Consider the following 16,086-nt stretch of genomic DNA (forward strand, 5'->3'; position numbering starts at 1 on the left):
CTTTCCACACGCACATGCTGTCGCTTCTGTTTCTCTGGAGAAGCCCACTGATAAAGACACCTGTTCTCTCCTGGGCCTCACAGCTGTTGGGACCATAAGTACTGGGACATCCCGCCTGCCTGGGAAACGACAGGCAAAGGAGGGCACGGGCCCCTCACGAAGCTTTGCCTGAGTTCCCGACAGAGACGGGAGGTGGAGGTGGTCTCTCCTCAGGCCTCACCCCTTCCGGGCGGCCATATATGCCAGCAGATCAGGAGCCAGCTGGGGCGAGCTGGGGCGGCGGCGGGGGCGGGGAGGGGGGCGGCACTGAGACCCCGCCCGGCTGCCACCCCTGGGCTGTGTGGCTTTGGGCAAGTTGCCTCCCCTCTCTGAGTGGCACTTCCTCATCTGCTAACGTGGGACGGCTGCCGCTCAGACACAAGGAGCCCCCAGCCCAGAAGGACCCTGGGAAATGCAGGTGCCTTCACCCCTGCTGCCCCCCTCTGACCTGAACACCAGCCCCGCCTGCTGGGCCAATATGGGGCTCAGCCAGCGCACCCCAAACGGCAGCATGGGGTCCATGCTTTGCCTGCTCTTCCTGGGACCCCAGAGCAGGATGCAGGGGCGCAGGGGTGAGAAGCAGGATGGGCACCCTCCGCCTCGGGGCCCCACTCTGGGGCAGGGTCAGGCAGGGGCCGGACTCTGTTCACCCCAACCTCCTGCAGCCCCCACGTCACCCCACCCTCCTGCCGTCCCCACCCCCACTCCACCTCCGAGTCCAATCCACGTTCCCAAGGGCTGCCAGGCTGGAACCCACATGTGGGCCAGCAGGGCAGGGCCGGGGCACTGACCCCATATCTTGTCCGTAGGCCTGTGTTCAGGGCCTGGGACACCAGTCCCTCCTCTTCTGCCAGCGGCCTATCCGCAGGGTCACTGCTATTTCTGCCAAAGGGGAGAGGTAATTATAGCTCAGGCGGCCTGACGCAGGCCGGCCACAGACCGCCCCGCAGCGGACCAGCAGCGGCACCAGGCCAGAGCGGCAAGAGGCTGGAGGGACCGTGTCTCTCTGGGGGAAGGTGGCGGGTGGGGGGGGGGGGGGGGCGCTACGGCCAGGCCTGGGCCGGGACCACACTGACATCCTGTCACTGGAGACGCCACAGAGCCTGGCTTCACGGCCCCAGGGGGAGCCAGGTGAGATCCCAGCTCAGGGGGTGAGTAGAGGCTCACTTCCCATTTGGGAACAAAGCTGCTAGAGAAGATTCCCAACCAGAGAAGCAGGAGAGAACCTGCCATGGGCAGGTGGGCAGGTGGGCAGGCGGGCAGGCGGGGAGGTGGGCCAGCCCCCTCCGAACCCCAAGGCTTGTCTGAAAAGTGCGGGTGGTGAGTGCTCTCACTCCCTGGCGCTCTGAGCCCCCTCCTCCGTGGCCTGGCCTGACCCGAGGACCCCGGCCAGCCCTCCCTCTACACTCCTGCTTGAGGCGCAGCCGTCTGTGGGTCAAGTGGGGGACTTGGCCAGTTCCCACCACAAAGTTGGGGCACGGGTCTCTATGAATCTCCCCTGGTGATGAGCCAAGCACGGTCCTTTCAGAAGCCACCCGTGGCCAGGAATCTTGTCATTTTGCAGGGGCAGCAGGCTCAGGCATAGACGCCTGCCCCAAAGGCCCCCAAGGGTGCTGCTGAGGGTAGGTCAACGTGGGCACAGCCAAGCTGAGCAGGGAATGGTCTCTTACTCGGGTCATCGAGCCCCAGCCCCAGCATTCGGGACTCTCAGGGAACCGGCCCTTTTCTGAGCTGATCTGATCAGAGGAAGTCCCCATCCTGGCCCACTGTGCACATGGGTCACCCCTCCAGTTCAGAACGTGCCGCTCACTGGGCACCTACTCTGTGCAGGCATGTTATCTCCACCTTTACAACATGCTGGATGGCTTGCAAACGCCCACCATTGTACGGGGGCCTGGAACTCGGGCTGGGTGACCCCCTGGGTCTCACTGTGGCCAGGGCTGGGGTCCACCTGCTCCCATGTGCCTGGGGCTCTCCAGGCCAAGGTCGGCCATTCCAGAGCACCCCACTGCACCCGGCAGGCACCCGGCCATCACCCTGAGCTGCTGTTGCCCCACGTCCTAATGTGCAGAGACTTGGGGGAGGGTCCTTGGGGACTGTCAGGACAGCTCCCGCTCCCCATGCCCCCGACCCCAGGCAGGAGAGCCCAGTGAGCGAGAGGCCGGCCCCGGGGGCGTCCCCAGGGGTTCTCCCCTTGCTCACATCAGAAGTGTGTGTTATCTGGGGATCTGCCAGCCTGTTCCGCGCTGTGAGTGCTGGGCTGGGGGCGGCCAGCCGGGCCCGGGAGCCCCCGCCCTCCCGCGGGGAGGCCGGCCTCAGGGTGTCTGTGGCCTCCTGTCCGCTTCTCCGGCCGGAAGAAGGTGTGGCTCGCATCTTGTGCGCTCAGCCCCCCGCCCCCGCCGTTCGGCCACGCCGCTCGGGGGAGGGGGAGGGCACAGGGCACCCACGGCCTCCGAGCCAGCCCCGCTGTGATGGCCTCCTCGGCGGCCAGACCGTCCAGAGGCCACTGCCCACTGCTGTAATGGAAACTTCTCAGCGGGCTCGTGAGCTGCGACAGCTCGGGTTCCCGCTCGGCTCCGGGCTCCGATCAGCCGCGGGTGGGGGGCCAGGCAGGTGGGCGAGTCACCCGGAGGTGCGGCGCCTGCAGGAGCCCAGGTGGGCATGTGTACGCGGTGTGGGCACGCACGGGGGTGTGGGTGTGTGGCGCGCACGTGTGGGGAGCCGTGCGTGTATGTGGTGTGCGCACGGGCGGGGGGGGGGGGGGGGTCGTGGCTCCGGCCTCTGTGCGGTGACGTCCTGCCACGGTTCTCCCGCCTGCACCAACCCCGGGGGCCCCTGGAGGAGGTGTCTGTCACCAGCCCCAGGTGAGCGGGGGGAGCCCAGGCCTCTCACTGGAGATGGGCCGGGGCGCGAGGAGACCCTCAGCTTGCCCAGGGCTACGGGACCCGGCCAGGTCCTCCGTGGCCTGAACCCCAGGGTCCAGCGGGTGGACAGGCACGGCGCGGGGTGGGAGTGGTGACAGGGAGCCGGCGTGGCTGCTGACCTGGCCGCCCGCCACAAGGTCAGAGCTGAGGAAGGCCCCTTCCCCACGCAGGACTGCACTACACGGGGGGGGTCTCAGAGGGACCCCCGGCGAGGACGGAGACACCTGCAGGCAGTGGGTGGTCAGTGGGCGTAGGGAGGAGTGGGGCACAGAGTGGGACGCACGGCCTGGCCCTGGGTTGTGGGGGGAGGGAGTGACAAGCCTACCGGGTGGTCACAGAGCAACGGCAGGTCAGGTGGCCCAGCCCGGGGGGCTTGGTGCCGTCGGAGGCGTTGGGCCAGGCTGGAACTGGCCCGGCCCGCCTCACACACGCCTGGAGGTCAGCAGGAGAGGCGAGCCGGGGCCGGGTGCAGAGGCTCAGCCCCTGTGGGCCAACCCCCACCCTCTGCGGGGACTTGATGCACAGCCTCGGCCAGACCTGCGCTCCTGCAAGGGAGGGCGGGAGGGCCTGAGGCTCCCCGCTCAGCACCCCGGGCCCACCTAGTCTGGAGCAGGAGATCCGGGGACTCAGCAGGAGATCAGCGTCCTGCGGCCCACCTGTGCCCAGCCAGGCAGGCCCCCACCAGAGACAAGGCTCCAGCCACCGGCAGGCCCCGTCCCAACAGGGCTCTGAGACCTGGCAGGCCTCAGTTTCCCCACCCCCAGGGAGAAGCAAGTGTGGCCTCAAGAAGGTCAGAGGCTGTTGCCCGAGAAGGCCCGCCCTGAGGGGGTGGGGGGAGGGGAGCGGCGGTGACACACTGCAGGCCCCAGGCCTGAGCTATTTTCCACCCTTTATCACCCATCTGTCACGAGCGGCCTCAGAGTGGAGAGCACTCGTGTTACACACTGTCGCTGCCAGAGGCCCGAGGGTGGGGGCCTGCCGGGTGGCCGGAGGAGGCCCGCGGTGGGGCAGGAGGGGGTACCAAGAGCAGTCTTCGCCTTCCCCTGTGCTACAGGGTAGGGAAACTGAGGCCCAGGGCAGTCACGCAGTTGAACAAGGTCACCGGGCCAAAGAAGGACAGAGCCCAGGACTCCAGCAAAGGCCCCGCTTCCTCTCGGAGGAAATGACATTTAAGGGGGAGCCGGAGCTGGATTACAAGACCGCCCGTGGGGCGAGGCCAGCGGGGCAGGGGCAGCAGGCAGCCGGAGGGCAGGGGGATCGCCCAGCGGCAGACGGCGGCCCAGGCAAAGGCACTTGGCCAGAGAAGGCCCAGCGCCCCCGAGAGCCACAGGGAAAGGGCACATCCCCCAGAAAGTCCTCGCTGCCCTCGTGGGGGTAGGGCGGCCCCAGAGGCAGGGACCCCCACCCCCGGTGTCCGCGTGGCCAGGGAAGCCCCGCGTCCATTTCCCCATATATGCAATGAGGGGTGGGCCCGCCCAGGCCCCCCCGCTCCCAGTGCCCTCAAAGGACTAATGCTCGATGCCTGGCTTCACCTGCACGGGTGCCTGGCGGGGTCTGTGCCCGGAGAAGGGCTGGGGAAGGTCTCAAAAGTCAAGAGCCCTTCGAAGTCTGCAAAAGAAAACCCACACGAGAAGGGCCACAGGTAGGGACGACAGGTGCTTAGCAATCACAGGCTCACAGGTGGGAGCCTCCCCGCTCCCACCTGACACCTGATAAGTAAGCGAGTTAAACCTGGGACAGAGAGGGAGGGACAGAGAGGGAGGGAGACGGAGACAGAGTCTGTGCAGAACCGAGGGGCCGCCCCACCAGCCCCAACCCCTCAAGGAGGACGGGACCCTCCAGAGCAGCGCCCCCAGCCCCACGGAACCCCAACAGTGCCGGCCCTTCGCTCACCCCCAGAGTCTCCCCCATGAAAGGGGGAAGCAAGAGGTTGATTGCAACTCTACCCGAGGCCTCAGAACAATGTGAGGACAAGAATAAAATGCAAACTTCCTGCCCACCCAGTATCGGAGGCTGGCTGTAAATTACGGACGGCAGCCTGTGGGACGTTAGGCAGCTGTGAAAGCTGACGATGAGGGACCCTGTGGCCACCGGGGAGGGTGCAGCCGGTCTCCTCGTGGCCGGGGCTGACAGGAGAATCCCCTCCGGAATTCTACTCCTAGCAGGGTCGCTTGTACAATAAGCAACGTCTTCGCTTGTCTTAGGACCATGCTCCGATAAATGAGGACTGCAGGGCAGACCTTGAGCCCCGACTCCCGGCCAGAGACGCGACATCAGACCAGAAAGAATGAAGAGGCCGCTCCAAGCTCGCCGCAGCCAGGGGCAGGGAGGGTAAGGCAGGGTCCCGGACAAGCCCCCATCCCAGGCTCAGCGATCTGGGCTTCTGCTGGGGCGGGAAGGGGGAGCAGGGGCGGGAGGCTCGGTCCCTGCCCTTGCCCTGAGCTGTCCCCGGCCCCAGGGGAGGAATCACCGGGGTGGGGAGTTCTCCAAAGGTGTGGTCTGGCAGAGAGGGCTGGAGCCTCACAGGGTGGGACACGGCAGAGGTGCACGGCCAGGGCGGAGGGCGGCGTGCAGTCTGCAAGGGCAGGGAGGTCTGCACAGGGAGAGACAGCTGATGAGGCAGAGGAAGCAGGAGCCACGGACGGCTCTGGAGCAAGGCAGCAGCAAGTCTGGATGCTTCCCTGGCAAGGTCCCCTCGCAGCCCAGGGAGGAGGGTGTACGAGTAGGGGCGGAGGGGGTGGAGAGAGGAGGGCCAGGGTGTCCTGTGAGGGTGCAGGTGCGGAAGCCCAGGCCAGGGCAAAGTGGGAACCAACTTCAGACCCGGGTCCCGACCTAATGTCGGTGCTCACCGCCAGGCCGGGCAGGCCGCAGGCACAGGCGTCCCAACCGAGGAGAGGGGACAGCCACGAGCTGGGCCAAACCCCAGGACTAGGTGGGTCTCGTGTGCCCCCCAGAAGGCCGGCAGCAGGCTCTGTGCCGCCAGGGCCCTTCAGCCGGGAGCCACTGAGCAAGGGGCCTGCCTGGGCTCAGAACAGCCTGTTGTGGCCAGTTTACAGATGGAAACACTGAGGCTCAGAGCAGTCCGGTAACTCTACTTTCCAAACTCATTGTGGGTGGGAGGGTGGCCCCTGGGCGGGCCCCTGTGTCCAGGCTCCGTCCGTCCCCAGCCCCGGTCTCATGCTCAGATCCGTCACCCCGTCCACGGGGGAGTGACAGAGGCCCGCTGTGTGACCCACGCCAGGTACTGACCTCGAACAGGCCTGGCTCGGGGCAGGGGGACAGCGGCGGGCATGAGCGTGCTGGGACTCAGTGAGGTTTTGTGTGGGTGGCTCGGCCGTGAAGACAGGCCTCGGTGGATATTCAGTTACCGTCGTCCTCATCACGACCGACCCGTAAAAGTTGTTACAGACACCATCGGGACTGGTGACCAGGAGACACGGGCCTGTGCGGCCACGGACCGCAGCCGTGGCACCACTAAAGCCTCCGTCCTTTGGGCCGGCCCTGATGGCTTTGTTCCAGGCCCCACCAGTCACCCGGGGGGCTGGGGCTGGAGGCGGGGCGGTCCACAGGGGGCACCTCGTCTCCCGCGCCCCGGGGGCTCACGGCTCCCCTCTGCGTCCCCCCCCCCCCCAGGAGGGCTACAAGAGGTGTCCCCCCTCCATCCTGAGGCAGAGCCGGCCGGAGCGCCGCAGCCGCGGGGCCGAGCCACAGAAGACCGCCAGGCACGTGCGGTTCCGGGAGCCCCCGGAGGTGGCCGTCCACTGTAAGGGCAGCACGCGGCCAGCAGGCCCGGGGACAGGTGGGGCAGGGGGACACGTGTCCTGGGACCCGCAGAAGGCCCTCTGAAGGGACCCCGATGACCCCAACGAAACCCGGGCCCACAGGTCAGTCTGCACACAGAGTAACAGTCAACAGAACAGCAAGTGGCAGGAAAACAGTAAAGCCACAGCTGCCCAAATTGCTACGGTCCTCTGGAGGGAAGGCCGGCGGGCGGGCGTCCCCAGCGGCCCACCCGCTCCTCCCTACAGCGCCCCTCAGCTGCTCCCACCACCGTCCGCCTCCCAGCCCCAGCCCCAGAGCCCCTCCCCGCCGCTGCCCGCCCCGCCCCCGGCCCACCTCACGCCTGCTTCGGCCCTTCCCTTGGGATCGGCCCCTGTGTCCGCTGGCTACACCGGGTGGCCACGGACTTAGAGGCTTCGAGCAAGCCACAGTGATTATTGCAGTGACCCCACGGGTCAGGGGCGTGGACCCGGTGTAGCCTGTGCCCTGCTCAGGCCTGGCTCTCCGGGCTGCCGTCCAGGTGTGGCCCGGGACTGCCTCTCATCTGAGGCCTGCGTCCGTCCGTTCCAAGCTCACTTGCCGTTTGCAGAAGTCGATTCCTTGCAGCTCTACAACTCAGCAGCTGCACCTCTGAGAGCAGCACCAGGCCCTCCCTCCGCTCCTGATTAGGTCGGGCCCACCCAAGATAATCTCCCTTTGGAGGGGACTCCAAGTCAGCTGACCGGGGCCTGCATCTCAGCTGCAGAATCCTTTCCCCTTCGCTTTATTCTCTTGGGTAGAAGCAAGTCACGGGCCCCAACCGGGGAGGGGACGACACAAAAACGGGGACAGTAGGGAGCTAGGAATCACGGGGGCGTCTTACATTCTGCCCACCACAGCCCCCCAGGCAAGACCTCACTTCCTGAGACCTGCCGAGCTGTGGATGAAACTCTCTGCCCGACACGTGTTAGGGTCTCCCTGGATGGCCCGTCACGAGCATCCCGGCCCGGCCCCATTCCTTTCCCGATGCCGGGGGCCTCTTGCAAGGTCCTCCTGCCTGCTCTTCGCCCCCAGCCCCCTGGCCTCTGTGCTCACCCCCAGGAGCCTTCCAACAGCTCTCTATGGATGGGGCACCGGGGCCCAGGCGGTCCGGGGGTGGTCGGGGCCCCCCCAGGAGACCGCGCAGGATGGGAGTGATGGTCCTCTACAGGCTCCCCCCCCGCCAGCCACCCGTGGGGTCACCACACCCCACATTGCACAGGCCATGAGAACAGCGCCCAGCCTCTCGGGGTCCCCGAGCCCCGGCAGCTTGAACCTGGGGCAGCGAGGTTGGGACAGACCCTGGAGGGCCCTGCACTTTCCCCTTGTGAAACGGGGTGGCTGTGTCCGACCCGGCCCTTCTCGGGCTCCTTTGGGGGGTGGGCGTGGCACACGAGGCCCTGAGGGCGCGGGGCAGGCTGAGGTCGTGTGCGCCCCAAGCCGGGGCCTGTCCGCCCAACCGCGTCTCCATTCTCCTCCGCAGACATCGCCAGCAGGGAGTCCACTACGGCCACCAAGGGTGAGTCTGAGCCCTCCCCACACCCCCACACCCCGTGCCCAGGCCACGCTCGCCACACCCCCAGTGCCTCCAGCAGGTCCCCTCCCCCCAGCCCCTGACACACACGGTTGGCAACAGCACCCCTCTGGGGTCCTGCCCCCTTACTCCTGTCCCAAGGGAGGGTGCCAGAGGCAGGGCCAACAGAGGCCCCAGGCAGGGGTGGGAGATGGACGGCGGTGGGGGGGGGGGGGGGGGGGGGTGCTCCACGCCCCATGGGGACCACGGGGGGCACCCGGGGACCCACCACCCTCCCTGCAGCCTCCCCGCCAGCCCCGCAGGAGCAGGGAGCCCCAGGCTCACCCGGGGCCCCCTCCGCCCCCAGCGCTCGGCCGGCCCAGGTCCCGCGGCGGCTCCCTGCTCCTGCGGCTGTCCGTGTGTCTCCTGCTGGTGCTCGTGCTGGGTCTGTACTGCGGCCGGGCCGAGCGGGTGACACTGGCCCTCGAGGACCTCCGGGCCCGGCTCCTCGTGCTTGCCCTGCGCCTGAGGCACACGGCCGTCACCTGGTGGCACCGCCTGCTGCAGCTGTGACCGCGGCCAGATGCTCGCCCCCACCCCCCACGGCCCCCCGTCGTGCAGGGCGGGAGCCCCCGCTGGGGTCTGGCGGCTCCCGGTGGGGGAGGGGGGCCCGGAGCCCTGGCTCTGGAGCAGCAGGCAGCCCACCCATCCAGTCAGGGCCCCGCTTGTATGTGTTGGGGTCCACCGTGAGGTTCTACCAGAAAACCGATTCCTCTGCCTGCTTCGGGCCCCAGAGAGCCCTCACCCCAGTGGGAACTCTCCGTATCCTTGGGCCAGGCCCGGAGGCGGACGCGTGGGGCCCCTTGAAGATAGGGACACCGGCCCTGTGCCCGCGAGACCCCTCGGAGGTAAAACTGGACCTTGCTGCTTGGGGCTTGTGGGGCCTGGACCTCAAAACCCCGCGGAGGCACACGGGTCTGGCTGTTGGTGTGGGGCCCGCCCCACCGCGGCCGCGTGCGTGCAGGGCGGGGCCTGGCCTCTCCCCTTGGTGCTGGTGGTGGGGCCCCAGCCTCTGGGCCCAGGTCTGACCCCGAGGCCCCAGGGGCCTTCTCGTGCCCCGGGGGAAACATGTGCCGCCCGCGACCTCCGCCGTCCACCCGGAGCGGCCGAGAGGCAGCCCGCTCTGCCCGGACCCCCACCGCCTCCGGAGCACGGCGCGTGCGCTCGGACCCCGGGTGGTGCCACACGCCAGCCACAGTGCCTCTGAGTCCCGTGACCCTGTGCAGACACCGTGCCATCGCTGGTGCTGCGAGGCCGTGGGGACCCGTGTGGTCCGGACCCCCGCCTGGAGGGGGGCCTGGGAAAAGCGGGGAGGCCCGTGGTCAGACACCAGGAGGGACTGCCAGGAAGACGCCATCTCCCGCAGCAACCCGCAGACAAGTGTCCACGGGACGGCCAGTGCCCTGCCGCTCCTTCCCGGGGTGACGCTCGAAGTGCCTGTCCCCGTTACCAAAGTGGGGACACACTGGTTTTCTATTAAAACGCACTGCCACCTGTTTTATTAGTCTGGGGGTTTTTACCCAAAGGAGCGAAACGGGGACCATTTGCTATGGAATTGGCTTCATCGGCTAAAGCAGAGGTGGGGGCAGTGGGGAAGCCTTTTCTGCCGGGCTTCAGGGGCTGGGGCGGTGGTTACAGGGTTCGGGATTCAGGGGGCCCGGGTGGAGAGGAGGGGCCGGTCTCCAGAAGCAGGAGCTGACAGGGGCCATGGTGGGGGGAGGACCCCAGCCCTCAGGGACCATCCGGGGTCACAGCTGGTTCTAGCACGACCAGGGTGGTTACCACCTCCCGCAGCAGCCCAGCCCTCCCGCCAGGACCCCACCTCACCTCACCCCAGCCCCCGAAGAGGACGGGCAGATTACTACCCATATTCCAGATGGGGAAACTGAGGCTCAGAGAGGTAGATCACATGTCCAAGCCCGTGGGGCGGGCACAAGCCTCAGGCTCAGCCCCTCGAGCCCTGGTCCCGCCCTGGGGCAGTCCCGCCATGAGGCGTGAGGCAGCCCCCTCCTCACAGCCACTGCTCTCGGCCAAGAGCCCGTGACGGCAAAGACATCCCGGGTCTGGAGGGCCCACAGGCCGTGAGCACCTGCTTTGGGGAGACCACTGCTCAGGCTGTGCACACCCTGAGAGGTCCAAAATCTGGCGTCCAGCCGTGCGCCCCGGGAAGCCCCGGAGCCCGCGTGGACGCGAAGGTCCGAAACCGGAGAGGCCAGGCCCTCATCCCGGCAAGGTTCTGAAGCGACAGGAACAAACACAAGGCAGTTTTTACATCGTAGGAGCGGACGAAACACCGGAAGCCAGGACGCTGAAGGTGGATGGAGGTTGGGGCCGGGGGCACAGAGGCTCCATTGTCCACAACAAGGCTCAGGACTTTGTGTTTATTTGGACGTTGAACAACAGACACACCAGGCTTAAGAATCATTACTTTCGGTTTTCGTCAGGAGTGGAGTTAAGACAAAGATGTCTGTTCTCCACGCGCAGCTGAGAGAAGCAGAAGCGATCGGGGGGGGGGGGGGGGGGGGGCCCTTCCTGCCCAGCCCTGGGGGACCCAGCTGTCCCCTCCCTGGAAGCCCCCCGCTGGCCTGACACGGGTCTGTGCCAGCGACAACCCCACCCCACCAGTGACACCTGCAAGTAAGTGGGCGCGCATCTCCCCTAGCCTGACCGAGGGGAGGCCCCAGACCGGGCCGGGCGCTCCAGGAGCGGCAGCTGCCAAGGGCGGGCCCAAACCTGCCGTGGACCCTGGGGCTCCGGGAGGCCACGTCCCGCCCCTGCTCCTCCGCCCCGGGGCCTGGCTGTTGCTGGGAGCAGAGCGGAGCGCTCAGGGGCTGGAGAGGGTCCCCTCAGCTCGTGCATGAGGGCGGAGCTGAGACCAGATGGGCTTGGGGGCCTCAATTCTCCCAAAACAGCTCCCCCAGCAACCCAGCTGCTCTGTCTGACATTCTCGGCCGGGCTGAGCGCCTCTGAGATGCCAGGAGGTGACGGGAGGCCTCCCTTCCCTGGCCCAGGCTGCCTGCCCCACTCGGCACCTCGCCCCGGGCCCGCATCCGTGGCCTCGGGAGATCCGTGCCCCCATGTGGGAGACCAAACCAGCCCCTGGCAGCGCGAGGCATGGATGCGGGGAGCCAGGCGTCTCCTTCCCTGGAGGGTGGGGAGCAGCAGGAGGGTCAGCCCGGGAGACGAGAACGGGGTGCCCCACTCCTGCAGAGGAGCACTGCGTGCAGATGTGGAAGCCGGGGAGCCCCGCGAGGAGGGGGGGTCCACAGCCCCGCAGCGCGGGTGGCTCATCACTGAGCTCTGGGGTCACGGGTCCCCCCCCCGGCTCCTCCACCTGCCCCCGTGTGGACGGGGTCATGCCCTCTGGCGGCCTCAGTGCTCCAGGCTCCGTCCATCAGACGGGAAGGCAGCCCCTGCACCGGGGGTGGGGGTGGGGGGGGGGGGCCGGGGGCACAGGGGGCGTCCCGGCGGACGAAGGCCAGAGGAGCCGCTGTGTCCTCACCAGCTCTGACGTCTGCTCACACCTTGCGGCACGCACGCACTCACGCTCACAGTTGTGCACACATTCCCATCCATGCTCACACACTCGTGTGTGCACATGCACGTGCTCACATTCCTGCGCACACTCACTCACACTTGTGAATGTGAGCTCACGTAGAGCTACACGCTCACACACTCGCACCTTCCCGTGCACTTACATGCGTGTGCACACACTCGTGTCACACACGCACTAATATCACACAGACACATCCACACGCTCACATGCACTCACACGCTCACCCAGACGCCTACAGTGGCACCTGCCCCACCCCATCCTCCCTAGGGGGCGCTGTGCCCCTCGGACCGTGTCCCCGCCTCCCCCACCTCCCCACCCTGTGACACAAAGGTTGGGGCCCGAGGAGCCTCCAGGCAGGGCCACCGGGAGCTCCCCCGGCAAGTCCCATGGCAGAGGACAAGGGGCACCGGGCGCGGGCCCCCGGCCCTGACACCACGGGCACTTTCCAGGACACCCACACAGCCACCACCTGACTCAGGGCAACACCACTGCCCTATGCTTTTGACGCTGAGACCAGGCCTGGCCACCTGAGCACCACGAAGCAGGAGCACAGGGAACCGGGCCCTGCGGCAGGGGTGGGGGGTGCAGGGCCAGAAGGTGGGGAACACACTGCCGGAGAGCTCCCTCCTGCACCCACCCCCCAGCTCCCAGGCCACAGAAGTCTTGGCCCACGCACTGCTCAGGAGCAAGGGACAAGAGCGACACGTGGTCCTCGTGGGCTGGGGTCACTCTGGGGACGCAGGCTGCCCGACAGAATCGCACACAGAATCACACCCGGGCAAGCTGGCAAGGTGACGGAGACGGCACCCAGCCGTGGCGTGCAGGCGAGCCCTACGGCAGAGGTGCCCTAGAGTCTGGACCCCCGCTCAGCAGGCCTGCCCGGCCAGCGCCCCCCAGAAAGGCCAGCCGTGCAAGCACGGAGCCCGGAGGTGGCCCCTGCGTGGCCCTGAGGGCCGGCGCCCACCCGGGGCAGCCGCCACGCTCAGGGTGGGGGTGGGGGGCTCGGTGAGCGGGCTCGCTCACTTTGCACGGTGCCGAGGGGGGACATGCAAGGCGAGGGGCAGGTGGGGCCAGGCAGGGCCCCCCGCTGCTCCCCCAGGTGGGGCTGTGAGCCCCGGGGCGAGGCGGGGGTTGGGGGGGGCATCTGGGGGCCGGGCTCCCCCGCCCACACCTAGATGACCGCGCTCTTCTCCTCCTGGAAGGAGGTGCGGGGGGTCGGCCTGGCCAGCAGCAGCTCCTTCTCGTGGACCAGGCTGTCCAACAGGTCCTCCTGGCGGTAGTTGTGGTAGACTTTCAGGAAAGCCAGGATGGTGACGGCCAGCCAGGCCAGCCACGAGGCCCAGAGGCCGAACTACACAGAGGGCAGAGGCAGGGTCAGGAGGCCGGCCGGCCCGCAACCCCCCTGCCCCGGGGTCCGCCTCGCCTCCTCCCCCACACGCCCATCCCTCCCTGGCATCTGGCGGCCTGCCCTCTGAACCCCGAGCTGCACGATGCTTTTGGGGGTCTGCCCACCCTCGCCCCCAGGCAGCCCAGCCCACCCGGCCCCAAGGAGAGCCCGCCCAGGACAGAGCCACCTCCAGCTGCTGGGGTGAATTGACCTTTATCGGCTTCTCCCCAACAGCCGAAGGAGAAGCAATTGAACGGAACCAGGCCTGAGCCACAGGCAACAGACCCTCATGTCAGGTTGTCACCAGACTCAGCTCGCGCCTTCCTAATCTAATTGGCGCAAGTAGCCCCGAAGCATTTTCCATTGCGCCTTCGTGAAGGAGTCTCTGATGCTTTCAGCTCATGTCAGCAAAGAACCTTGGACCCACCAGATGTGCCGCCCCCCAGCGGGCCCCTCTCCAAAGGAAGAGTCCTCAGATCAGCCACGGGCCCAGGTGAGCCCTGAGAGGCCAGTCCGGGGTCCAAACATGGACCTGGATGCCAGCAAGCCCTGCCCAGGGCTGGAAGAAGCCAACCCCACCTGCGCACCCCGCAGCAGTGTCGTCTGCCTAGACACAAATGTGGACTCAGACACAGGCCCTCACTGACCCCTGACAAGCCCCAACACACCTGTATCCCAGCCAATGGGTCCCCAGGGAGGCACCGGGTCTCCTGGAGGCCAGGCAGGGGGAGGGTCTCTGCCCCCGCACACCGTTCCTCAGACATGGCATCTGCTTCCCCTGGCCAGGCAGTAACCACAAGCCCCCCAGCATCTATCGGAGGGTCCCCGCTCCAAGCGCCCTGCCCCGGACTGCAGACCAGGGATCTGACGCCTGGTTTCCTTTCCTGGCACAGAGCCACTCCCTCACCCCCTGAACCTCACTTCCGCAGTTAGCTCACGCTGGCCCCTCCTCCTAGGAGCCCAATGCCTCACCCCTCTCCACATCCACCTGCGAGAACCCTCACTCAGTCTCTGAGATCCAGCTCTTCCAACCCCTCCTCCAGGAAGCCTTCCCGACTATACCACTCACTCAGCTGTATCTCCTTTGCTTGGCCCCATCCTCGACCTCCCCTGGATGAGAGCGAGAGCGTTTGGAGACAGTCTGTGTATCCGGTGTATTCAGCAGTGAATGGAATCCTCCCCAACGATGCATGCTTCCTTGCCTAGCAGAACAGCCCCGCCTACCCGGCACCCCCTCCCACCAGAACAGCCCCGCCTACCTAGCAGCCCCTCCTACCTGAACATCCCCGCCTACCCGGCACCCCCTCCCACCAGAACAGCCCCGCCTACCTAGCAGCCCCACTACCTGAACAACCCCGCCTACCCAGCAGCCCCTCCTACCAGAACAGCCCCGCCTACCCGGCAGCCCCGCCTACCTGGCAACCAGTGTCTCCTACCTGAACAACCCCGCCTACCAGAACAGCCCCGCCTACCCGGCAGCCCCACCTACATGAACAGCCCCGCCTACCCGGCAGCCCCACCTACCAGAGAAGCCCCGCCTGCCTGAACAGCCCAGTCTACCAGAACAGCCTTGCCTGCCTGGCAACCAGTCTCTCCTACCTGAACAACCTCGCCTACCAGAACAGCCCCGCCTACCCGGCAGCCCCACCTACCTGAACAACCCCGCCTACCCAGCAGCCCCTCCTACCTGAACATCCCCGCCTACCCGGCAGCCCCACCTACCAGAACAGCCCCGCCTACCCGGCAGCCCCTCCTACCAGGACAGCCCCGCCTACCTAGCAGCCCCTCCTACCTGAACATCCCCGCCTACCTGGCAGCCCCTCCTACCAGAACAGCCCCACGTACCCGGTAGCCCCGCCTACCAAAACAGCCCCGCCTACCTGGCAACCAGTGTCTCCTACCTGAACAACCCCGCCTACCAGAACAGCCCCGCCTACCCGGCAGTCCTACCTACATGAACAGTCCCACCTACCCGGCAGTCCCACCTACCAGAACAGCCCCGCCTGCCTGAACAGCCCTGCCTACCAGAACAGCCCGCCTACCCGGGAGCCCCGCCTACCAGAATAGCCCCCGCCTACCCAGAAGCCCCTCCTACCTGAACAACCCCGCCTACCAGAACAGCCCCGCCTACCCGGCAGCCCCACCTACATGAACAGTCCCACCTACCCGGCAGCCCCACCTACCAGAACAGCCCCGCCTGCCTGAACAGCCCTGCCTACCAGAACAGCCCGCCTACCCGGGAGCCCCACCTACCAGAACAGCCCCCGCCTACCCAGAAGCCCCTCCTACCTGAACAACCCCGCCTACCGGGACAGGCCCGCCTACCCGGCAGCCCCACCTACCTGGGCGATGGCAAACTGGTCGTAGAAGGCAGAGTTGTCCACGTTAAGCTCCAAGTTGATGTCCTGGAGCTCTTCGCAGCTGAAACACCAAGGTGCAGGGTGGCAGGTGACGCCAGGACACGGGGCATGGGGAGCGGCATGCAGCACCCCCAAACGGTGAGGCAACTGTCCTAGCCCCAAAGGCTTCATCCCTGACCCCCTCCAACCAGAAGCTTCTGCTCCCGCTCCTCCCCATCCCTATCGCTGTCTTCCAAACCCTCCACGACCAAATCCGGCCCAGCACTCAGCTCAGGCCTCTGCCCACGAAGGCAGCACAGGGCGGGATCTCCAGGGCCTGTGCTGTGTAGCCATATCCGGCCCTCCAGGGTCGAGTGCGCTGGGCCTACGTACCCCCTCCCCCCACACACATTCGGCCCGGATCCACCTCCAGGGTGTGGGAGGTGCCCTACTTTCACTGAAGGGGGTAT

General features: G+C 67.1%; 2 protein-coding genes across 13 annotated transcripts in view; one reads left to right on the top strand and one right to left on the bottom strand.

Annotated features, from left to right (window-relative positions):
• TMEM179 (transmembrane protein 179) overlaps window positions 1–16,086 on the bottom strand; it is a 61,565-nt gene that overhangs the window by 38,140 nt on the left and 7,339 nt on the right. For 2 of the 3 annotated variants that reach the window (XR_009264853.1, XR_009264854.1), the window contains exon 3: window positions 15,620–15,698. Coding sequence is in view for 1 of the 3 variants with exons in the window: in XM_058740460.1 (XP_058596443.1) it covers window positions 13,062–13,241; window positions 15,620–15,698 (259 nt within the window). In the remaining 2 variants the exon portion in view is untranslated. Of the gene's footprint in view, window positions 1–10,701; window positions 13,242–15,619; window positions 15,699–16,086 lie in introns of those variants that run through there. The other variant, XM_058740460.1, reaches the window with a different exon arrangement.
• Window positions 1,042–9,829, top strand: C7H14orf180 (chromosome 7 C14orf180 homolog). Of its 10 annotated transcripts, none has more exons than XM_058740455.1 (5): window positions 1,042–1,170; window positions 5,168–5,294; window positions 6,597–6,726; window positions 8,245–8,280; window positions 8,642–8,993. In XM_058740455.1, exons 2-5 carry the CDS (start codon window positions 5,184–5,186, stop codon window positions 8,845–8,847), a joined length of 483 nt encoding a protein of 160 aa, XP_058596438.1. In that variant the 5' UTR covers window positions 1,042–1,170; window positions 5,168–5,183; the 3' UTR covers window positions 8,848–8,993. The 10 variants fall into 10 exon arrangements, with proteins under 10 accessions (XP_058596438.1, XP_058596432.1, XP_058596440.1 ...); XM_058740457.1 differs by having other exon boundaries at window positions 1,057–1,190; XM_058740456.1 differs by lacking the exon at window positions 1,042–1,170 and adding an exon at window positions 1,920–2,694.

The sequence above is a fragment of the Neofelis nebulosa genome, chromosome 7, assembly GCF_028018385.1.
Source record: "Neofelis nebulosa isolate mNeoNeb1 chromosome 7, mNeoNeb1.pri, whole genome shotgun sequence".
NCBI classification, from domain to species: domain Eukaryota; kingdom Metazoa; phylum Chordata; class Mammalia; order Carnivora; family Felidae; genus Neofelis; species Neofelis nebulosa.